The sequence below is a fragment of the Channa argus genome, chromosome 19, assembly GCF_033026475.1.
Source record: "Channa argus isolate prfri chromosome 19, Channa argus male v1.0, whole genome shotgun sequence".
NCBI lineage: Eukaryota > Metazoa > Chordata > Actinopteri > Anabantiformes > Channidae > Channa > Channa argus.
The window spans coordinates 11,613,438-11,632,779 of record NC_090215.1 but is presented as its reverse complement, the minus strand read 5'-3'; the positions used below and the strand labels follow the sequence as shown (position 1 = coordinate 11,632,779).

Below are 19,342 nucleotides of genomic sequence, written 5' to 3'. Positions count from 1 at the left end.
AGACTAAGGACACAAACACTGTTTACATACTGTGTGAGCTGCCCTGCACAAAGAACAGAACTTAATTGTAGTTGTGGGACTTTATTTTGTGCTGTAAGAATAATGTATTATGTTTTCTGATTAATTAGCCACAATACCATAAACCTAAAAGCAACATGTCTCACCTCCTGCAACAGTGTTGACCACGTCCTGCAGAATACTCTGAACTATTTCCTGAGCTTTTTCTTCATAGTTTGGGGTCTCCTCATCCTCTGCTTTACATGCTTCAGGATGCTGCTGGGTTGCTGCATCTAAACAACACACATTCATCCTTTAGGTTGCATTCAAGAGATCTAGTCTACATTGGACAGAAGGCTTTCTTAGCAAGCATGCAAAGTTACAATGTCATTGACAACCTCCTCTTCGTATTCCACACAAGTTGCTTTGCTGAATATGGTATCAAATGTTTCACATTACACACATTTTCTGGCTGCTTTTGTTTGAGTGAAACTGCAGAAAATGTGAAATTGAAGCTTTTTTTCTGTGTATTCAGGGTGTTTTCTATAGTGCTTGATGTTTCTATCAGCAATAATACCACCCCAGATAATACACAAAGCTCAACAGATATAAGTCACATAATCTTAAACATTTCACAGGCTCTTTAGAAGTGTCTGTGAAGCCCTAATGAATTCATACAGTTATACAGCATCTAACACTGGCAAATGTGAGCAGTGTTTTTATTTGATGTGAAGGATACAATAAGAGGGAAATTAAATCTCATAAATGTGCATTGATAAACAATAGAATACATAAGAGAAAACATTTCTGTTACTCAGAAATAAAAGATAAGATATATCTCTATAAGCATTCTTACTTTGTGCAGCTGCAGTAGCTTGATCTGCCTCAGTCTGTTCGTTTTCAGCAACACAGTATTGAGAACCATTTTCTGGATCTGGGTTTTCGTAGACAGGCCCCTGCTCTACTTGCTCCTCCTCCTCTCCCTGTTCCCCAGATACAGACCTGCTGCTTCCCTCTGGGGCTGGTGTCGAAGGGGTGGATGGGGTAGAAGGAATGGTGATGTTGGGAGTTAAAGGTGTGACCGGCCCGTTGGGCTCCTGGCTTGGACCCTTGGCTTGCGGATGGATGTGAGTCTCAAGCTGGGGGGAGTCTGGCTCAGTGTGCTGGGTAACTGGGGAGTGCTGCCGGTGCCGCTCTCTCTCTAGCTGCTTTGCTTCCTGCAGCTGTGGAAGGAATAACACACACGCACGCAAAATTTAAAAAAACCTCAAACATTAAATTGAAGTTTGAATAATCAGTCTGGATTTCCTGAGGGCTCAATGAGCCCAAAGCAGAGCGACAACACTTCCAGAGGGTAAAAGACAACCATGAGACCATTTTATCAAGACTTTTTGTATTTCAAAAGTGTGACAGCATTCACTCAATGTGTGTTTTATGGAAATGTATATGAACACACACTCACTGAAAAGTAGGCCATGCTACTAACACAGCAATGAGACAAACTTTGTGGAATCAATTCATGCTGGCTCCTGTGAACTGGGTCTATTTTTGTCCACTTGTGGCAGAAGTGATTTCTAGTGGAAAATGGCTCATTCTGCCATGTCCTGGCTGATGTGTCATGGCTGACATGTGTTACCACTTCTTCTTATAGGAAGCACTGGAAAGTGCAGCTATACTTTAGCTTGGTAGATCATCAGATAAAAGTGCATAAGAAGACAGGTTCTAAAAAATATGTGATGTTAGTGCTCTGTTGTATTTAGAGTGGCAGAGGTAAGTTTGGTGTAGGATAGTAAAACTATCTCTTCTGCTAGTTGTAGAAACAAAATATCTATGTACTGCAGAGTTGCACACTAATTCATAATGCAGAACAAGCTCCAAAAAGGGAACAAACAATTATAAGCAGTGGAAATTCACTCAACCTAAATTAACAACAGCCCATTGTGCATTTTCAGTCCAAGTGCATCTGTAGATTTTTCAGGCACGAATGTAAAAAAAATAAAAAGGAAAAAAAAAGGAATTTGAGCACAGTGACTACAGAGAGTCATGGGTTAAAGATGAAAATATAGCAGCATGACACATTTACAAAACAATATTGATAGATGGTGATCTTTCTATCTACAGCAGACTTGCCTTTGAATTAATAACTGTAATTAATGGTATAAATCTGCAGGGAAAGCAAAGGGAGACTGATGGCCAATGTGAATTTATTTTAGTGAAGCAGTCTGTCTCATCTCCCTTTACAGCCCCAAGACACAATAATACTGTCTGTTTTATGATTATTTTTTCATGGAGTGAAGTTTTTTTTCTCACAAACCAAACCAAAAACTGCTTTTTATGTCTACTCTATACACAAACCCCTTCTATTATGCCCATTATGACTTGTTCTTAAAACCACATCCCATCAGAAGCTTTCATACTTCTAATTAAATCAGTCTGCTGCTATTCCCACATTTAAAATCTAAGAGACCAAATTCAATGACACAGCATTCTGAATGAAACAATTAGTATTGAATATGAGCAACAGTAATAAGGCCAGACAAATATGCTTCGACTGGAGGGGACAAGAGAGGCATTGCGAACAAACTAAGCTCATTATTTAAATGCCACCTCAGTCGGATAGTGACGGCTGTGTGAAAGTGAGTAAGACAAACGCCGTGTGTGTGTTTGTGTGTGTATGCCCGATCATGTCATGCTGAGCCGCAGTCAGGAGAATACATAGACACACAAACACTGAAAGTGGATCTCCCTGTGCAGCAGCACAACACTATGCAAGAAGTGACAACACAACAATAGGCCTCTGCCTCAAAGTCTGCCTTGTCTCTGTATCTCTATCCCTGACTGCTTCTTTTTCTGTCTATGTCTGATGACTCAATACCAGTCGTTCATTTTACTAAAAGAACTACTGTATATTAGACCTTCAGAGAAACAAAACATGACAAAAAAACTGTCATGAATGACAGGAAAAGCAGACCTGCAAGAAAACGTTTACCAAGCCAGAGTAAAAATGTAAACCAAATTGTAAAATTGGTGCAGGAAAGCAAGATGATTTGTAAGCAAGTCAACAAGAGCCACAGCAAGCATATGGTGGAACAAGTACACAGCATACCTGCTCCTGTGCAGTGTATTAGCAAAAGGACGGAAACGAATGAGTGCATGAATGGATGAGGAAAAAGCTTAATGCGCAAACACAGATACACAGAGAAGAGTTTAAGAGATCTGATCAGGCAAGTCACAGCAGTTCTGCACGCTTTACCTGGCGGTCACGCTTTCTGGAGGCCAGAGACCAAGATAGCTTGTGATTTGTAAGCTATGTGTCCAAAAGGAAGGGAAGGAGGCAGGTGAGGAGGGGAAAAGTGTCATTCAAAAAGAAAAAGATGACATTAGAGCAAGCTATTTTTTGAAAGCAACACCTAAAATGTCCTTCTGGACACAAAGCAAACGGTAGATGTTATTAAATTAGAAATGCCTGATTTGAGTTGATCATCACGCAGAAACCTTTTCAAAAGAATGTAATGTATTCCTTTATATTACTCTATGACTCAGAGCCAAATGAAGGTTTACATTTTGATAATTTGTTACAGCATTTTAAAACTGCAACCTCTCAGATTTTTTTATCTATTTGTTTAAACAACTTAAAATGGGTTTTGTTGCCTTCTCTCCTACACACATGCATTCAGTGTTATAGGTGAATACTTGTATGAGTGTCAGACATACTGCTTGATTTTCCATGCGTGCAAAGATGACATTGAGCATCTGTGTGAGTGTGGCCTTTGCTGTGGTCTGGTTGATGAGGTTCTTGCTGGCCAGGTAGATGTTGTAACACGTGCGGACGGCCTGTAGGACAGTGCCCTCGTGGATTTCTATGTGCTGGGAGGTCACTGCTGTCAACAAAGCCTGGACAAAAGAGTAAGAGCCATTTAAGAAAAATGTGAGAAGTGTGTTTGGTGAAACTGTATCCTGTATATGGACACACATTTTTATTATGACACGGTGATTGTCTGCAGTAACCAAAAACCTAACTATAGTGTTGGGATTAAGTTTGATAAATAATTGGGTTTTAGTATAACAGACTTTGTATCATAGTGATGCAAAGATATATTGATCTTCTTTCGAGAACTAACTGTGGTAAAGTTGAGCATTGTAAAACTAACTATCCATCTAATGACCTATAGTATGATGCTTCAGAAAATGATGACAGCAGCACACCTTAATAATTTGTAGCTGTACCCCCTCGTCAGTCTGCGGCCCTTGGAAACAAGCACAGATGGTCTCGATGATCCTGTCAATGAGCTTCTTGCCTGGGGCCGTGCTGTCTGGGGCACTGCCTGTCAGGTGGCCATACGCTATCAGCTTCTACATGTCAGACGCATATGCAGACATGCACACAAACACACAGGCACACAGAAAACACAACTTGTGACTCTTCAGAACATGACCTGCTGGCCACTATATTGTTACAATGACCTGAACAGTACCTGGCTAAGATCTTCAAACTAATTGCAAAAGACAAACACAGCATACCCAAATACTGCAGAAACATTCTGGGGTCTGCAGTCAAACATGTCCTGCTACTGACCTGTAAACAGTCAAGCGAGGTGATGACGATGCGGGGACATTTGGACTGACATGCCAGCTCAAACGGCAAGAAGTACTTGTCTGCTTCAATGAAGTTGGTCTTTGATTTGATTGGCGGTAAAGTGCTGGAACCCGATTTGCCATCTCCAGTGGGTGGACTAGGGAAGAACAATACCCAAAAAAAAAAGAGGTAGCCTGTGAGATAAACACACTGGTCACATGGTACAGTCTGTCAAGTAGAATAACCAGAAAGGAAGCTTGGTTAAAAATTTGTTCTGACAGTGCTAGTAGAAGTGCATGAAAAAAGGAGCTCACAATGACAGAACAACTTCTTGTCATCCAAGAGACATTAAATGTGCTTAATCCGAAATCATCTTACCTTGCATCTGCAATGGTAAATGCAAACTAACAAAACCATTTTTACACTGAATTTAATTTTTCACTTGATCTCTCTTGGGGTTTGTTACTCAAGCTCAGACTTGGCCATGTGTTCATAATGACAGAGTGTCTCCTGGCCCTACTGTAGTAACTAAACCATAAATCAAATGATACAGCAATTTCTACCAATATTTTTAAAGACCACAGACATAAAATATGGACCATATCTTTTAGTAGCCATGTGTCTGCAGCATCCCCAAGCACAATCACCACACCCAGCTGAAATAAGAGGACAACAGGGAAAGAGAGGGAGAGAGCGAGAGAAGAAGGGAGTGAGACAGAGAGGGAGGGGTTGCATTGTTTATGTCTTGGCAATGAAAAAGGATGATTTCAGCTCTTCTTAGAGGGACTGCCTCACTGAGTATAACAGGACATGATCATAGAGAGAAATAGAAGAGAGAAAAGGGGAAATTCAACTTCTTGCAAGAGAACAGACGGAGGGGGAAAATATTACAACGAGAGGTCGATGTTTACAAAAGAGGAATAACATGAATTAAAGAGGGATTAAATGATAGATCAGCTACAAACATATAAAAACATTAGTTTAAAAAAAAAAAACGGGATTCTGCTGAACAACATTCTTGCCTCTTTCAAAACCTCTTTCAACAACAACATCAAAGCGGAGCTTGAGCTAAGAGCATCTACTTCCTCTGCACATGTGCATGGTCTGACCCAGTGCCCATCTCTGTATCTGCAGGGAGCTTTTCTCCTCTGGCATATTCCTTGGCCTCCCTGCTTAATGTCAATTTGCCTGCTCTCTCCCTTTATAATCAGCCCAATGTCAGACTCGACCTGCTTATGTAATTTACCATGGACATTAACTGGCTTTTAGTCAGGCAGCCACATCTCCATCCAAGACTCCCAGCTTCTATTGTTCCAGGCTACCTCTGTCTGCTGGCTGTAGCTTCATATCTAGAGTTCAGGTTTAGGAATGGCATCAATATTCTCTTCTAACTTACTGCAAGTAAATGGATTTCTCATGTCATGTATAACTGCTCCTTTTCCTGTATTTCTTCTTAATTAGTCTTGTAAAAATGTCATATACTGTACAGAAGTTGACAGTGCAAAGAGCAACAGTGTTTTGCAGACATTTTGTTTTCTTAACCAATTCTTTACGAGTTGTCAAAGTTCAATGATGGCATTTACTAAAATTAAATCTGACAGTCAAACAAAAAGAACAGAAAATTATTAACAGTTACCAAAAATAAATCAACAGGGATCCTCACATAATATCTCGGTATGATATCACATTATAGTCCTTTTATCTGATGTATAATCCTGTCTCATTTTACTAATTGCATTAGAGACAATCAATTATACCAAGGTCCAGATTTTTATTATTCTATGAAATTACATACTGTATACTATGACAGATATTACTCACTTCTGCTGTTTAAATTTTAAGCCCTTGTAAAATGTGGCTCTCTATGTGACCATAATACAGCAGGAATGCACAACAGGAAACTATTTAAACAGAGGTGATTGCTCATAAAGCCACTTTTGAATTCCTTAGTGGAGAAGAAACCAACTGCATCTTTGTAATGTAAATAGGTTAGGGTCCTAACTGTAAGGATAACATTACTGAAAATCCTAATTTAGAGAGAAATAATGACTACTGTTGGAAAAAGGAGTGAGTGAGTTAGGGAGGGAGGAAGGAGGGAGGGAGGGATGAGTGAGGGATTGAGGAAGTGAGTCTGAGAAAATGGTAAGGGATAAAAATCTAAGGAAATAAAAATGAGATTGCAGGCGGAAGAAAGAATGCAGAAGAGAATCGACACCCATGGCCTGTATCATTCTGAAGCCTGTGTTACTTGTATGCCCGTACACAAGTTTACCAAATGCCCATGCATAAACACACTCTCTCTCTCTCAATTCAACTACAGCATTAAGTAGGGGCTTGTGAACAAAAGTAACGCCCCCACCACTCCCCCCACACACTCACACACACACACAGAGTCTTAACCCCCTTTACTATTTTAAACACAGGAGTATGTAACAGAGAGGCTTGCAGTCGGGCCATTAATTTTACGGTTGCTTTATTGTGTTAAGATTCAATAGTTGCTTACCTTAATTTTTCAGATTCTTCCTTGATTTCCTCTGAAACAGAAAAAAGTAAAGAGGCATTAAATTAGGAAAATGTTAAGCAAAAGGGAATGTAAATTCTGTTTGCAGTTTTTACTCAGCTAATGACATCACGGGGGGGATGGTCCATATCAAACTCCTGAACACACAACTTGAGTGTTTATGTCAAAGTTATATTACATATACTGTAACTGTGTGACATGCTTTGTAATCTAGGTGCAAGAATAACAGTGAATTATCAGACATTCCTGCATATAAACTATTCAAACTGAAAAATGTGCTCACAAAGCAGCACATTTTTTGCATGAATGTCCCTGTGTCACCATGGTGATGGTCTTGTTTATATCCCACCACCATGCACAAAAGAGCCTGGTTAATATATTGCCTCAGCTGCAGCTCAGTCCCATAAATGTAATCATCATTCACTTCATGGCATGTCCACGAGCCAGGCCAACATTTGTGTTTATTTCACAGATCTCCAGGCATGAAAGCAGTTGTATGAACTAGCTGATCACTGGCACAGAAGAGAAGGGGGAAAAAAAAAGACAGACCCACTGAGGGATGGATGAGAGAGAGAAAGAGAGACAGAAATAGAGCTAGAGAGAGCGAAAGGGAGGCCAATTGGTACTAGACATTAAAGGGAGCCTTCAGTGAGGAAGCTTTTTAAAACATAGTGGCAATCAGCAAAGTCCTTACAGAATTGCACTATCCTGCGATGGTTGGGAAAAGCCCCAGTAATACAATGATAGCTCAATTAATTCACTGCTGGAAGGCTAACAGTCATTTCAAAGAAATCCACTTTTCAAGAATATTTAGCACTTAACACTCTGTGGAAATAAATTTAGGCTGTTTCCGACCAAGAACGTACTGAGGTGTTTGAGGGAAAACATGTGTACATGTGTTCGTTAATTCCATCCATGTCAGTCAATAGCAGGGGTAGTCAGTTATGATTTAAGTAGGTCTGGATAGAGAAAATTTCCTCATGTACAGGACCACAGCATCATCATGTTTAAGTCGCATTATAATCATTGTATCAACCTCTGCACTGTGAAGTCAACGACTCAAAGCAAAGGAATAAAGCTAAAATTCAATGCCATTTCAATGATATTTATTTTCTGTGAAACTCTGGCCTCTGCGCTATATACAATAATAAATAAAATAGTAAAAATAAAACATAATAATAATAATCTAAAACAAGTTTTAACATTTCAAGTAAAAAAAAATTTCAAATGTAATTTTCAAACGCTTTGTTTCATAGTGGTGTTTCACCTTCCCACTTTTAACCACTGCCACTGCCTCCAACTAGATGAGACACAGCAGTTTCAAGCTTCCTACGGTAAAAATGAACACGTACGCCTCAGTCCATTCCAGAATAAAAGCCTGGTTTTCTCTGTCAACCTTCCACCATTTAGCACAAGCCAAGAGCCATTAATCTATAGAATGGAATAAATGAATAAATAAATAAATGTCATTATATAATGCAATAATGCAGCTCTTAAAATAGTACCAGCATAAGTGAGATTTTTACATATGTGTTATTTTTGCTTGATAAAGACCAACAGATCAATCAGCAATTAACAACCAACCACTTATCTATTTAATTAACCTTCCAGCAAGAACACAAATATCATGTCACATGCAGCGGAAACAATCTGGTACTTGCAGCTTAACAAAACAACAAAATGTTTTGCCAAATTGTGTATAATATATCCTGTACCTGAAACAAAAGCAAATATCACAAAATGTATGCTATATGCACTGAAATATGAAACATATAATGAATAAATCTAAAGCATGCATGGCTTAAAATGTGTTTTAAAAGCCACAGTTAGATGAAGAAAGAGCAACCAAAATGAATGAATGGAACTTCTGCCCCAGCCAAGGGACTGCTGTAGTCAGAAACAAGAACAAACAAGAACAGAGAGATGAGAGATACAAATGGACAGATGGAGAGATGTAGAAGCGGATGTCCTGAAAGATACCAAGCTCTGCCAATTAACTTGTTATAATGATGACAACTTTCTCATATTGGCTTTGAAATGTTTGTTTTTATTGTGGGCACCATTTTTGGAAACCTTAATTATATTTTCTTTGGTCTGTTTTATGTTCCTTATTCTTGAGCATTTCACTGAAACAGTCACATCGCTGAATGTTTTGTCTACCAAGGTGATATTGGACAGTGAAACCTAACTGTAAGAATACTATTGGACTGCTAAGTGAGAAAGCTTCACTTATTTGGTGAGTCTATAAAATATTTTTAATGTTCATTTATTTATTATAATTAATAAAATAATTAGTATGTGACTTGTTATTGATCTGTAACTTATAAAATATACTAAAAAGAATCCAAAACACGAACAATATTTATTTACAGTGAGATAAAACTGACAAAATATGTGTTTTATCTTTAAGCGGGAGACAACAAAGAATCAGATTCAAAATTGGTGTTAATTAATTTTCTATTGATTCACTAATCCATTAATTGACAGTTTGTTTCAGCACTAATCATCACCATAATGAAATTCTGTATTATGGTACTTAATGGTAAATAATTCTCTAATCTTCTAATTCTCTGCTTGTGTCCTGTATTCCTTTTGAATAAATTATATCTTCAGTTTTCTTTACCAAACTACCACCAATCTTTTATCTCTCGCAGCTACCATGGCCCAACACAGTGCTGGACCCAATCATATCACACAGCACTGCATGTTACAGGCAAAAAAAAAAAAAAAATTCCTCCTGCCTGATTTCTGAGGAAGTCTATAACTCTGTGGTCCATAAAAAAAAAAAGTTACTGCAGGACTCAAGAGGTTTCCAGAACATGTGAAATTACAAACATGCAGTGACCCCAGAATGTTCAGCTTTTAATATTAAACCCCCACCAAATTATTTCTGAAACACAGGGATTGCAGAATTTATGCAAATACACTGACAAGTCAAACAAGAAGACAGACAGAATGCGCATAAACGCACAGTTTGATGGGAGGGATGGGGATTGTCATATTGACTGTGTAAGTAACCGTCAGATAATTAGCTTTGTGTGTCAGGAGCTCTGATGAGGAATTGTCATCCCAGGATTTGAATAGTGAAACCATAGCAACGGCAGATGGTGGCACCTTTGATGAGAAAGAGCATATTCATAAAGAACAGATATAAGTACCGGCTACTCCTGGGACTGGCCAGACGTGAGCCGCCAATTAAAACTGTAGAATCCCAACTGATATATTAGCTACTGGTTTTAAAATACAAACAGTTACACAGTGCAGCTATAAGCCAGACAGCAGACACAGATAGTCCACCAATCTAAAAATATTTTCATTTATGCCCAATTTTCTACCAATTTAGCTGTGATATAATTTTTATTCTCTTTCTGTGGTACCAGTAACAGGGTCTTTATCATACCCCGCTGGGGTAATGGCATACACCTATGTTACTGATCAGATACATTAAAATGCAGCCATCTCGCTCTCCTGTGAGCTACAGCCTTAACCGGACCTCAACACAAAGCCTCTGAAATCTCCCTAATGGATGGAAGCAGCCTCAAAGCCCTGAGTCACTTCAACCATTTCCCTCATCTTCAAAGTACTTTTTCTTCTCATACTGACTTGACCCAGATCCTTATAGATGATAGTAAGACATGACCAATAATTTCAGTATGACAAACTTTCCCTTGGATACACAATCACTTCAGATCTATGTTTCACTTGCCTTTCATTATCAAAAAACAAATAAGCAAAACACATGTTGAAATTTCCTGTGAATCAGGTGTATTATTGTACAGGGCTACTTCTGCAAATGTGCAACTCGCACACACACAATGCCAGATAACCCCTCTGGTCCTGACCAAAGTGCGAATCTTTTACTGCTTTCAGTTTTTTGGAATCCCATATACCCTGAGGTTTTCTTTTATTTAAGTGCCCCTAAAGCTGCCTCTAAGCTGGGGAGAAGGTCAGTCAAAAGCTGGCTAATCATTTCTTCATTCTCCTCTGGAGTGACTACAGTCTCCAAGTATGGATAAACGGCAAAAGCGAGGAGATGGAAATTTCCAAGCACTAGCAGGAGTAGAAAATGAGCTTGCATAAAAGTAGCTGGGTGCACACACAGTTTCCAGTCAGGTACTACCACAGCGGAAAAAGATATTGTAGCGGTCTTGACTTTGTCCTCCACATGAGGAAATAAAAAAACGTTTGTGTATCTAGAAAACACCCAGCTCTGCAGCTTCAGCTACTGTCAACATCCCCTGATACTGATGAAAGGTGCTGAGTCAATGCTGCCTTCCATTACATTAGTTATTTATTAACATATCCTCATTTATTATTGCCTTTCTCCATGTCTAGTGAAGACGACATTGTACAAACAGCCCTGTGCATCAGCCTTGGTGGCAGACTATTAAGCATACTTAATAGCCTGAGTCTCTCAGTACAACAAAGTCTGCTACACAACACCTTCTTGAAAGTGATGTCTGTGAAAAATAAATGAGATGATGACAACACAGGAAAAAAAACTTGAGCATCTCAGCCTGAAGTCAGCTCACGCAAAACAACCACATTGAGGTTCTGTCAGCATTTCACAACAAAGCTTCTACAATATTGCTGTTATGTGGGAAAAAAACAGGAATATGGATGATACACATGTTTAGTGATGTACTTTATGTGAGATCCACTGACGTCCTATGATGAGGACAGCTGCTATTCTGAGAGAAAATGACACAAGAAGATCACAACTTTAGCTGACAGGGTCTGATCTAAAGAGAAAGACTGCGACATCACACTCAATCACTAAACTTGACAGTGAGCAGAGACAGGTTTCTGCTGAGCTTTATGTAATATGCTTCTAAGGGGCTTATCAGTGATCCCTTCAATTACAATTACTGCACATGGAGATAAAGCAAAAGCTGCTCATGGCCTAGGTGTAGGATCTAAATGTGTAGCTGTAATATCTAAGGCAGATGAATGAGTAGACGAAATGTTTAGTAACCCTGAGCCAAATGTTAAAAGGATTGGGGCAAGATTACAGACAATATTCTGGAGGAAAATCTTAGCTGAATGTGAATAACAAATGTGTTCCCTACATTCAGCAACTACTACCACAATTGGGTGTTGCAGTAAACACACATTGCCCCAAATACGAGTTTGTATATCTGAATGGATGTAAACAGTCTTGCTAAAAGGCTAAAAGATGTGCAAGCATATTCATTAAATATTCACTGAATAAATAAACAGCAAACTGAGTCTAAGACTACGTATGTGCTGGGGAAGGGTCAGCTACAACACATGATGGCATTTTAGAAAATATAACATCCATTAACACAAACAAGAAGAAGGGCAGTCTGTTTGCATGATGTATCACATCGAAGTCCAACTGCTTCTCTGGGCAACATCACAAAACAAACTGCTTCCTGTCTCATTGCTGACAAGAGCTGCTTGCTGGCTAAAATAGAGTTCCCTTCTTCCAGGGTGCCACCCTGCCTAAATGGTGTGACAATGCACTCCTCTGCCAGCAGCAGTGCAGCACCCTGCTAGGAGTGTCTGCCACTGGGATAACAGCTAGAGCAGCCAAACCATTAATGTTGCAGTCACAGGTCCCATTCCCCCCCCTGCATGATGTATCTCGGTTCATGTATAGTGTGTTGAGGAGCAGTGCACAAAGCAAAACTGTATAGTGCTTTTATGTGCCTAATGGTGAGTACAAATAAGATGTCATCAGATCTTTCCTGAAATATTATGTATATCAGCTCAAGCACTGTAAAGATTCAGAGCCAAAGTGGGTTAGGATTGGTCTGCATGGCGCTAAAGCTGTCTTCGCTATTCCACTGTTGGTGACACAAAGGAGGTTACAGCAGGTGGCAAGTGGAGCAAGCTAAACACAGATATAAACACAGAAATAGATCTGTTTGGAAATCAATAAACATAATACTGTGTGATTCAGCAAGCACTGGAATTGTTTTCATCAACTTCCATTGATACCAAGAGACCATTGCAGTCACATAGGAGAAACACTCACCAAAAATGAAACACAGTATCTACTTTGCTAGCTGAGCTATTTTTTAAATATTCCAGGTCCAGCAGTTCACCTGAGGTGCACCGCTGTTCCTGAAATTGAGGCAAAGCAACCCTTATTTCAACCCAAGGGGTCTCTGCTTGCTCTGCTCGCCGATGGAGACTGTCAATGTGGACACTTGAGTTAAAATCCCTTGCAGGTATTTATTTGTTCAAGTAGCCCTGCGCTTCTCTTGCGCACTTAGTGTCAGGAATACATTTGTGGCTTTTAGAAGTGCACGTAGAGATGTTATATCCAAGTCCAATGAATTACAAAGAAAATACAATTCCCATTTCCAAAAAAGTTAAGACTATTTCTAAAATGCAATAAAACATTTTTAATTCACTTTAACCTTTATCTGACTAAAGAAAGAAAAGAATTTGAATATTGTCACTGACACATTAATTAGATATTGTAAAATTAGATATTGCAAATGTAGAGTCTGATGTCAGCAACACACTCAAAAAAGTTGGGACAGAGGCAAAATAAGACTAAAGATTTAATAAAATATTTGATTAGCACAGTTCTGGATCCATAAGTCCAAACTTAGCACGTAAATTAATTACAGGTGAGGGCATCATGAATTTGTTTAAAGGAGCATCCACCAAAGACTCTCTTTGCAAGCAAATGTGAGTGGCTCACCACTTTGTGGCAAACAGACTGCTCTCCAGTCTATGTAAGTGAAATAAATAGACATACACACACAGACAATCATTCAGACTTTCACTCACACCTACGGGCAATTTAGAGTCACCAGTTAACCAACAGTAACATGCATGTGTTTAACTGTGGGAGGAAACCCCACACAAGCATGGGGAGAACATGCTAGCTCCACACAGAAAAGTCGCAGTCAACTGGGGACCTTGTAGCTGTGCTACCCACTCCACCACCATGTTGTGCCTTGTGGCAAAATTAATGAGAGAATTGATTTTCAATCAATCAGGTTAAAAGCTCAAATTCAATCACTTTAAAAGAAATATTTCTCAATGCAACATTGAAAATAATATACCTCTTTAGGGTCACAATCTACAGTACATAACACTGTGAAATTAATTAAGGGACTCACATGGGGAAATGTTAATGCAAGGTACAAGGCAGAAGACAGAAACCAATGTTGAATATGCATGACCTTCGACCCTTCAGGCAGCATTGAATGTAAAGTTCAATATAGCTACCTAGGCTTGGGAGTACTTTGGAAATCCCTAATCCCTCCCTCATCTAACAGCATGCGGCTTTAACTATAAATGTAGCCTGAAATTTTATTATTCAAAGAGGCTCAGGTCAGTTCTGTGCAGAAATGCTGCAGAATTCTCTGGACTCTAGGTCATGTCAAATAGACTGAAAGATAGTGGAAACTCGTTCAAAACAACTCCATAGGTGCAAATCAGTTTTGATAAAGTTTAAATAAGTCCAATCCACTTTCTGGGCTCTCACCTAGGCTCATCCAAATAGTGTCATGTAGACAAGCTACACTAAGTCAATATAGGCTAAAAGCATGGTAGGCTGCATAGTAGGCTGTACCTGCTTGGGCAAATGTTCTTGCTGACTAAAGCTGTGGGATCAACATTAATTTGATAAGTAGACATTCTGCCAGCAAGATGTCCATACACACAGAACCCCAATAAAACTTGCATTTATGGTGCACAAACACACACTTGCACATTTAATGTGCATGCATGTACGCATGTACACATGCACACACCAAAAATCTCATGAGAGCTCTAACATTACATCAATTAAGACACAGCAGACCTGCACACAGCTGCTCCTCCGGAGGGAGGGAGAGAGATAAACAGACAACTCCCTAGGGGCATACTGCAAGACGTCACAAGACCAGCAGTGAGAAAACAGCACTCTGGGAGAGGACCGCAGGTTCAGGCTTAGTGTAAAGAGAAAAAAGGGGGAGAGTGAGACAAAGCAGGGACAAGAATGAAGCTAGCTGAAGCAAATCAGCATTTGCATTCAAACTTCTCTCTCCAGCTCGATAGGTTTTGTGAGAGACTGGTTTATACAGCTCATTTGCACATGCTTAAAGTGTGTTGTTATATTATATGGCTATAACAGTCATATGAGATTTTTTTTTTTTTTTACATTAAAATTTGGTGCCACAGAATGAATGAAGAAAGAGAACGAGAAGTGAAGAAAAATGGAAAGTATTTCAATACATCCTAATCACTTCCAGATTTGCAAAATCACAATACATACTCCTTCCTAATGGGTTTCCAACAGTGTCTACACATACACAGAGGAGAGGCTAGAGTTCAATCTCTGACTCTGTTTCCATCACCTGAGCAAAGACCATGGAAGGAAGAAAAGGGCGCCCCCACCTCCTGCATTAACATTTCCATTTCAAAGAGCTTAGAGGCCATCTGCATCTTGCATGGATACTCTGGCTGGAACTAACTAGTCCATGCAGAGCGATCAGCTAAAATTCAACCCGGTGCCTGATTGTTCTCACCTTAGTGATACGCTGGTGGTCACAGTGACTGTGTTCCTCCAGATATAGACCAGTGACATATAGGAAGTCACACAAGCAGGGTAAAGAGAAGTCAACAGTGTGGCAGGACAGACAAGGAGAAAGAAACTGAAGCTATACACACTGTAAGGAGCATCAGGACTATGATGGACATAAACTGTGACTTTACAATGGTGCAAGATATACTGTAAAATGTAAAGTTGTATGTCTAGTCAGAGTTTAACATTGATACCAATTACCAAGCTGTAAATATTATAATTGCTTATTATCGCTGAAGTATTCATTTATCAAGCAACAGCAAGTTGAAAACTGTTTGCAATAAGTTAAGGTCCCCAGGCATAATAATAAAGACCATACAGTAGCTTTGTGCCACTGAGATGCTAATCTGAGGATGAATGGGAGTGTAGGCGTCCACCAAACACAGATAAACATGGGGCAGCTGCGACCAACACAGAGAGCCTGAGAAAAATCAGACCCCTGCGTTTCTATTGTCCATGCTGAAAGGAAAGGTTGCACAGCAGTAATTACATTTGCAGGGGAAGAAGGAAGGACTGTCAGAGGTTGTCTGGGCTACCTAAGCGTGTGTGCGCTCGTGTGTGCATGCCTGTAAGTGTGTGTCGAACCAACCCCCTCACTCGCACTTGCATAAGCCTGTGTATAATCACTAGTCTCACTTCCATGGATGAATCACGGCAGTCATTTTTTTAGCCAAGAAGTCACAAGGCACATGGCCTCCAAGAGGCTTTGATTACTCAGCTGTTGTCACTGAAATAAATCCATCTTTAATAATTCTCCTATGGATACATGATTTGGCACTTTTCTGCTCCAACACATATGAGTTGCACTCTATCCTTCTGTAATAGGGTTAATTATTCTGCAGGAATGTACTGCACAAGATAAAGGAAAAAATGTGCATACAGTGGATTGCATCCTCGTCAATTAATTTAGGCAAATTGGTCTTTTCCATCAGGCATGCCTGCTTTTAGGTCCCAGCAAGTCACAATTGAGTAAGAACTTCACCAAAGTCCTCTTAGTGAGGGTTTCTCTCTGTAAACGCACATCAGCTTTCCTCTTTTTTAAAAGTCAACGAAATTGTGTGAGGAGATACAAAGATACTAAAGGAAATGTGAATAGTCTGTTTCCCAAAAGAGCATCAAATCTTGTGTTTGTAAACTGAGTGGCTTATGTCCAAATCTCTGTCCAAATCTCTCTGAAAAGAAGAGCAACTTGCAAATGTTAGCTGCCTCTAGTGCTAAATTGGTCAAGGCGTTGTAAGAAAAAATAAAAAAAAGCCCAATACCTTGTAGCTCTACAACCTCACTACACTAATATTGATATGTAATAATGTATACAGTCGTAGCGATATTAGTGCTCAGATCACAAATGGAGCAAAGCAATGGTTAACCATGTCATGCTCCCTTGAGTTCACAATTTTAATGGCCGCTATTATAACAAACAAAACCAAAACAGACTTCTTATTTCTTCTGGGTAACTTTCCTTCCTTACTCACAGTCTCCCCTTACATTTATCTGCCTTCAGCACTCTGCTTCCCCCCCAATAATTGGTACCCCATTTCACTAAATGAATATAAACCAATACAGCACAGATAATTCTGATAGCGTCAAGAACTCCAGAATGAAACAGAAAAAAGGAGGAAGAGAGTGAGGAGGTTTTCTCTTCATTCGCTTCATCTGTTTGCAGTATAATTAATTTATCACCTGTCCCAGGACTGAAGAAGGCATCAGTGGAGAGAAGTAATGCATTATGTATGGAGGTATCAGTGTAAGAAAATAAATTAAAAAATTGTCAGCTGGAAAAAAAACACAGACTCTTCTTTCTAAATTATAAAAAGTCTCCTCTGTATAGATAAAAAGAATATTTATGTTTTCAGAGCAAGCACTAGGCCGTAATAACTACTCCACTGCTTATTATCTAAATACCAGTCAACCTTTGAGGTAACAAGCAGCTTAACGGCGTGCTCTTATTCTAAAGGGGGGAAATGAGACAGAAACCAGGCACAGGGCCCGTCACCCTGCCTCATTTTTCCCTTTCCTTCAGGGACATGCAGCTGTAGACTTGATTGTTAAACCATGTCTTGACACAATTACAGTACTCACACAAACATACAACACATTCAAAATCCAGACTTCTTGCTCTACTCAATGTCAGGTAAAAATATTGATAATTGTTTTATTCAAAGGGCAACTTCTTAAATTTTCATGTCGCTTCCTATGGGGGTAGTTTGAGGAGTAGATTTATATGACTGGCATACAACTTTGGTCTGCCTCCCGTATCTTTAAATATCAGATGACATCATCCAAAGGAGATTTTCAGTCAAGATGATATCATCTCAATTTTCATGTAATGGACGTTGTATTTTGATTGACCTCCTACTCAGAACTTCTCTAGATGACAACATCTGAACTCCTGATCTTTCAGTTGATGGGATGTGGAGGAGTTTTTCAGCAAGAAGCCGTGATAGATTCTAATATGGGGAAGGTAGAACAGAAGATTAACATATACACATACTGTCCAAACTAAATCCACAGGAGGGCAGTTGAAAATTGGTGAATTCAGTCTTTAGGAAAAACAACCATACTTTCAAAAGATGTTAAAATGTGAGAAATGTGTCTGTCAAAGCAACTTTGTCAGACACATTTGTCAGTTTTGAATACTGCTATAAAACATGTCTACTTCTCCAAGAGAACCGTAGACACATGTAGTGTACTGTATACAGCATCTCCGATTACAGTTCCTGTTGGAAAACTCATTCATTGCACACCAACAGCACCCTGACAAATAAAAAGGACATAAAAATGTAGCTGACGGCTGACATCTCCTTCCTTTCTCATCACCAGCCATGCCTTCCAGCCTCATCACAAGGTTACCTGGTGTGCCTCTGCTGCATGGGAATCAGAATGAAACTGCTTGATTTTAAGTTCTGGGTTGATACATTTCTATCAGGTGTATAAAGAGTGCTGGTAAAAGGGCTGTCAGGTACACAAATCAGAAACGCTTTTATTATTCTGTAAGAGTACAAGCATCAGCCAGGCCTCATCCTGTGTACTTCATATTGCAGGAAAGCTGTGTTGGTCTTTGGGGAGCCATGGTATAAACCTTAATTAACAAAAAGTATCGTTTATAGCCTGGTGCTTATCGTGGGTGAACATGTGGTGACTATGGTGCAGCTTATCATGGCGGAGCATGTGTTCACCATCTTTAATGATCATAGGGTACATTAGTCCCGTTGGCTCCCCTGCCAGGTTTGCCGACACTAAAGAAAAGGTGACCTGTGCAGGCAGTGGGAACAAAATCAGCTTGGAACCCTGTGTTGGTTTTGTCAATGTTTACAGCTTTAATTCAAGGTTCTTGCGAATTTGGATAAAAAAAAAATAGTTTTTGCTTTTGTGATGCCACAAAGCCAATGGCATTCGCTAACCCTGTCAAAAAAATTGGTCTGTGTTTGGTCTTAAAAAAAACTGCATTGGCATAAAAAAAAAAAAATGTTTGTATTTATATACATACACGTTGCTAAAATCCTGTCCTGGAAGGAATGTTTTAATTTAATTAAATGAGGAAGAGGGTCAAGAATTTAATGGATCTGTGCATGTTCAGCAAGAGGTCATTTCTATCCAGTTGTGAAAGACTTCAATTAGTTGATCAGTGACAATAATGTGTTTAGAAATCAATTATGGAAAATGCTTTTAATCTGCATTTCTAATTCAGGATGCTTTG

General features: G+C 39.4%; 1 protein-coding gene across 4 annotated transcripts in view; it reads right to left on the bottom strand.

Annotated features, from left to right (window-relative positions):
* Window positions 1–19,342, bottom strand: part of arfgef1 (ADP-ribosylation factor guanine nucleotide-exchange factor 1 (brefeldin A-inhibited)) — a 47,854-nt gene that overhangs the window by 23,913 nt on the left and 4,599 nt on the right. For 2 of the 4 annotated variants that reach the window (XM_067487068.1, XM_067487069.1), the window contains exons 2-8: window positions 7,077–7,107; window positions 4,574–4,730; window positions 4,204–4,350; window positions 3,712–3,891; window positions 3,251–3,304; window positions 854–1,220; window positions 165–290 (exon numbers count right to left, since the gene is read on the bottom strand). In XM_067487068.1, coding sequence (XP_067343169.1) covers window positions 165–290; window positions 854–1,220; window positions 3,251–3,304; window positions 3,712–3,891; window positions 4,204–4,350; window positions 4,574–4,730; window positions 7,077–7,107 — 1,062 coding nt within the window. The remainder of the gene's footprint in view (window positions 1–164; window positions 291–853; window positions 1,221–3,250; window positions 3,305–3,711; window positions 3,892–4,203; window positions 4,351–4,573; window positions 4,731–7,076; window positions 7,108–19,342) is intronic. The other 2 variants (XM_067487070.1, XM_067487071.1) reach the window with 1 other exon arrangement.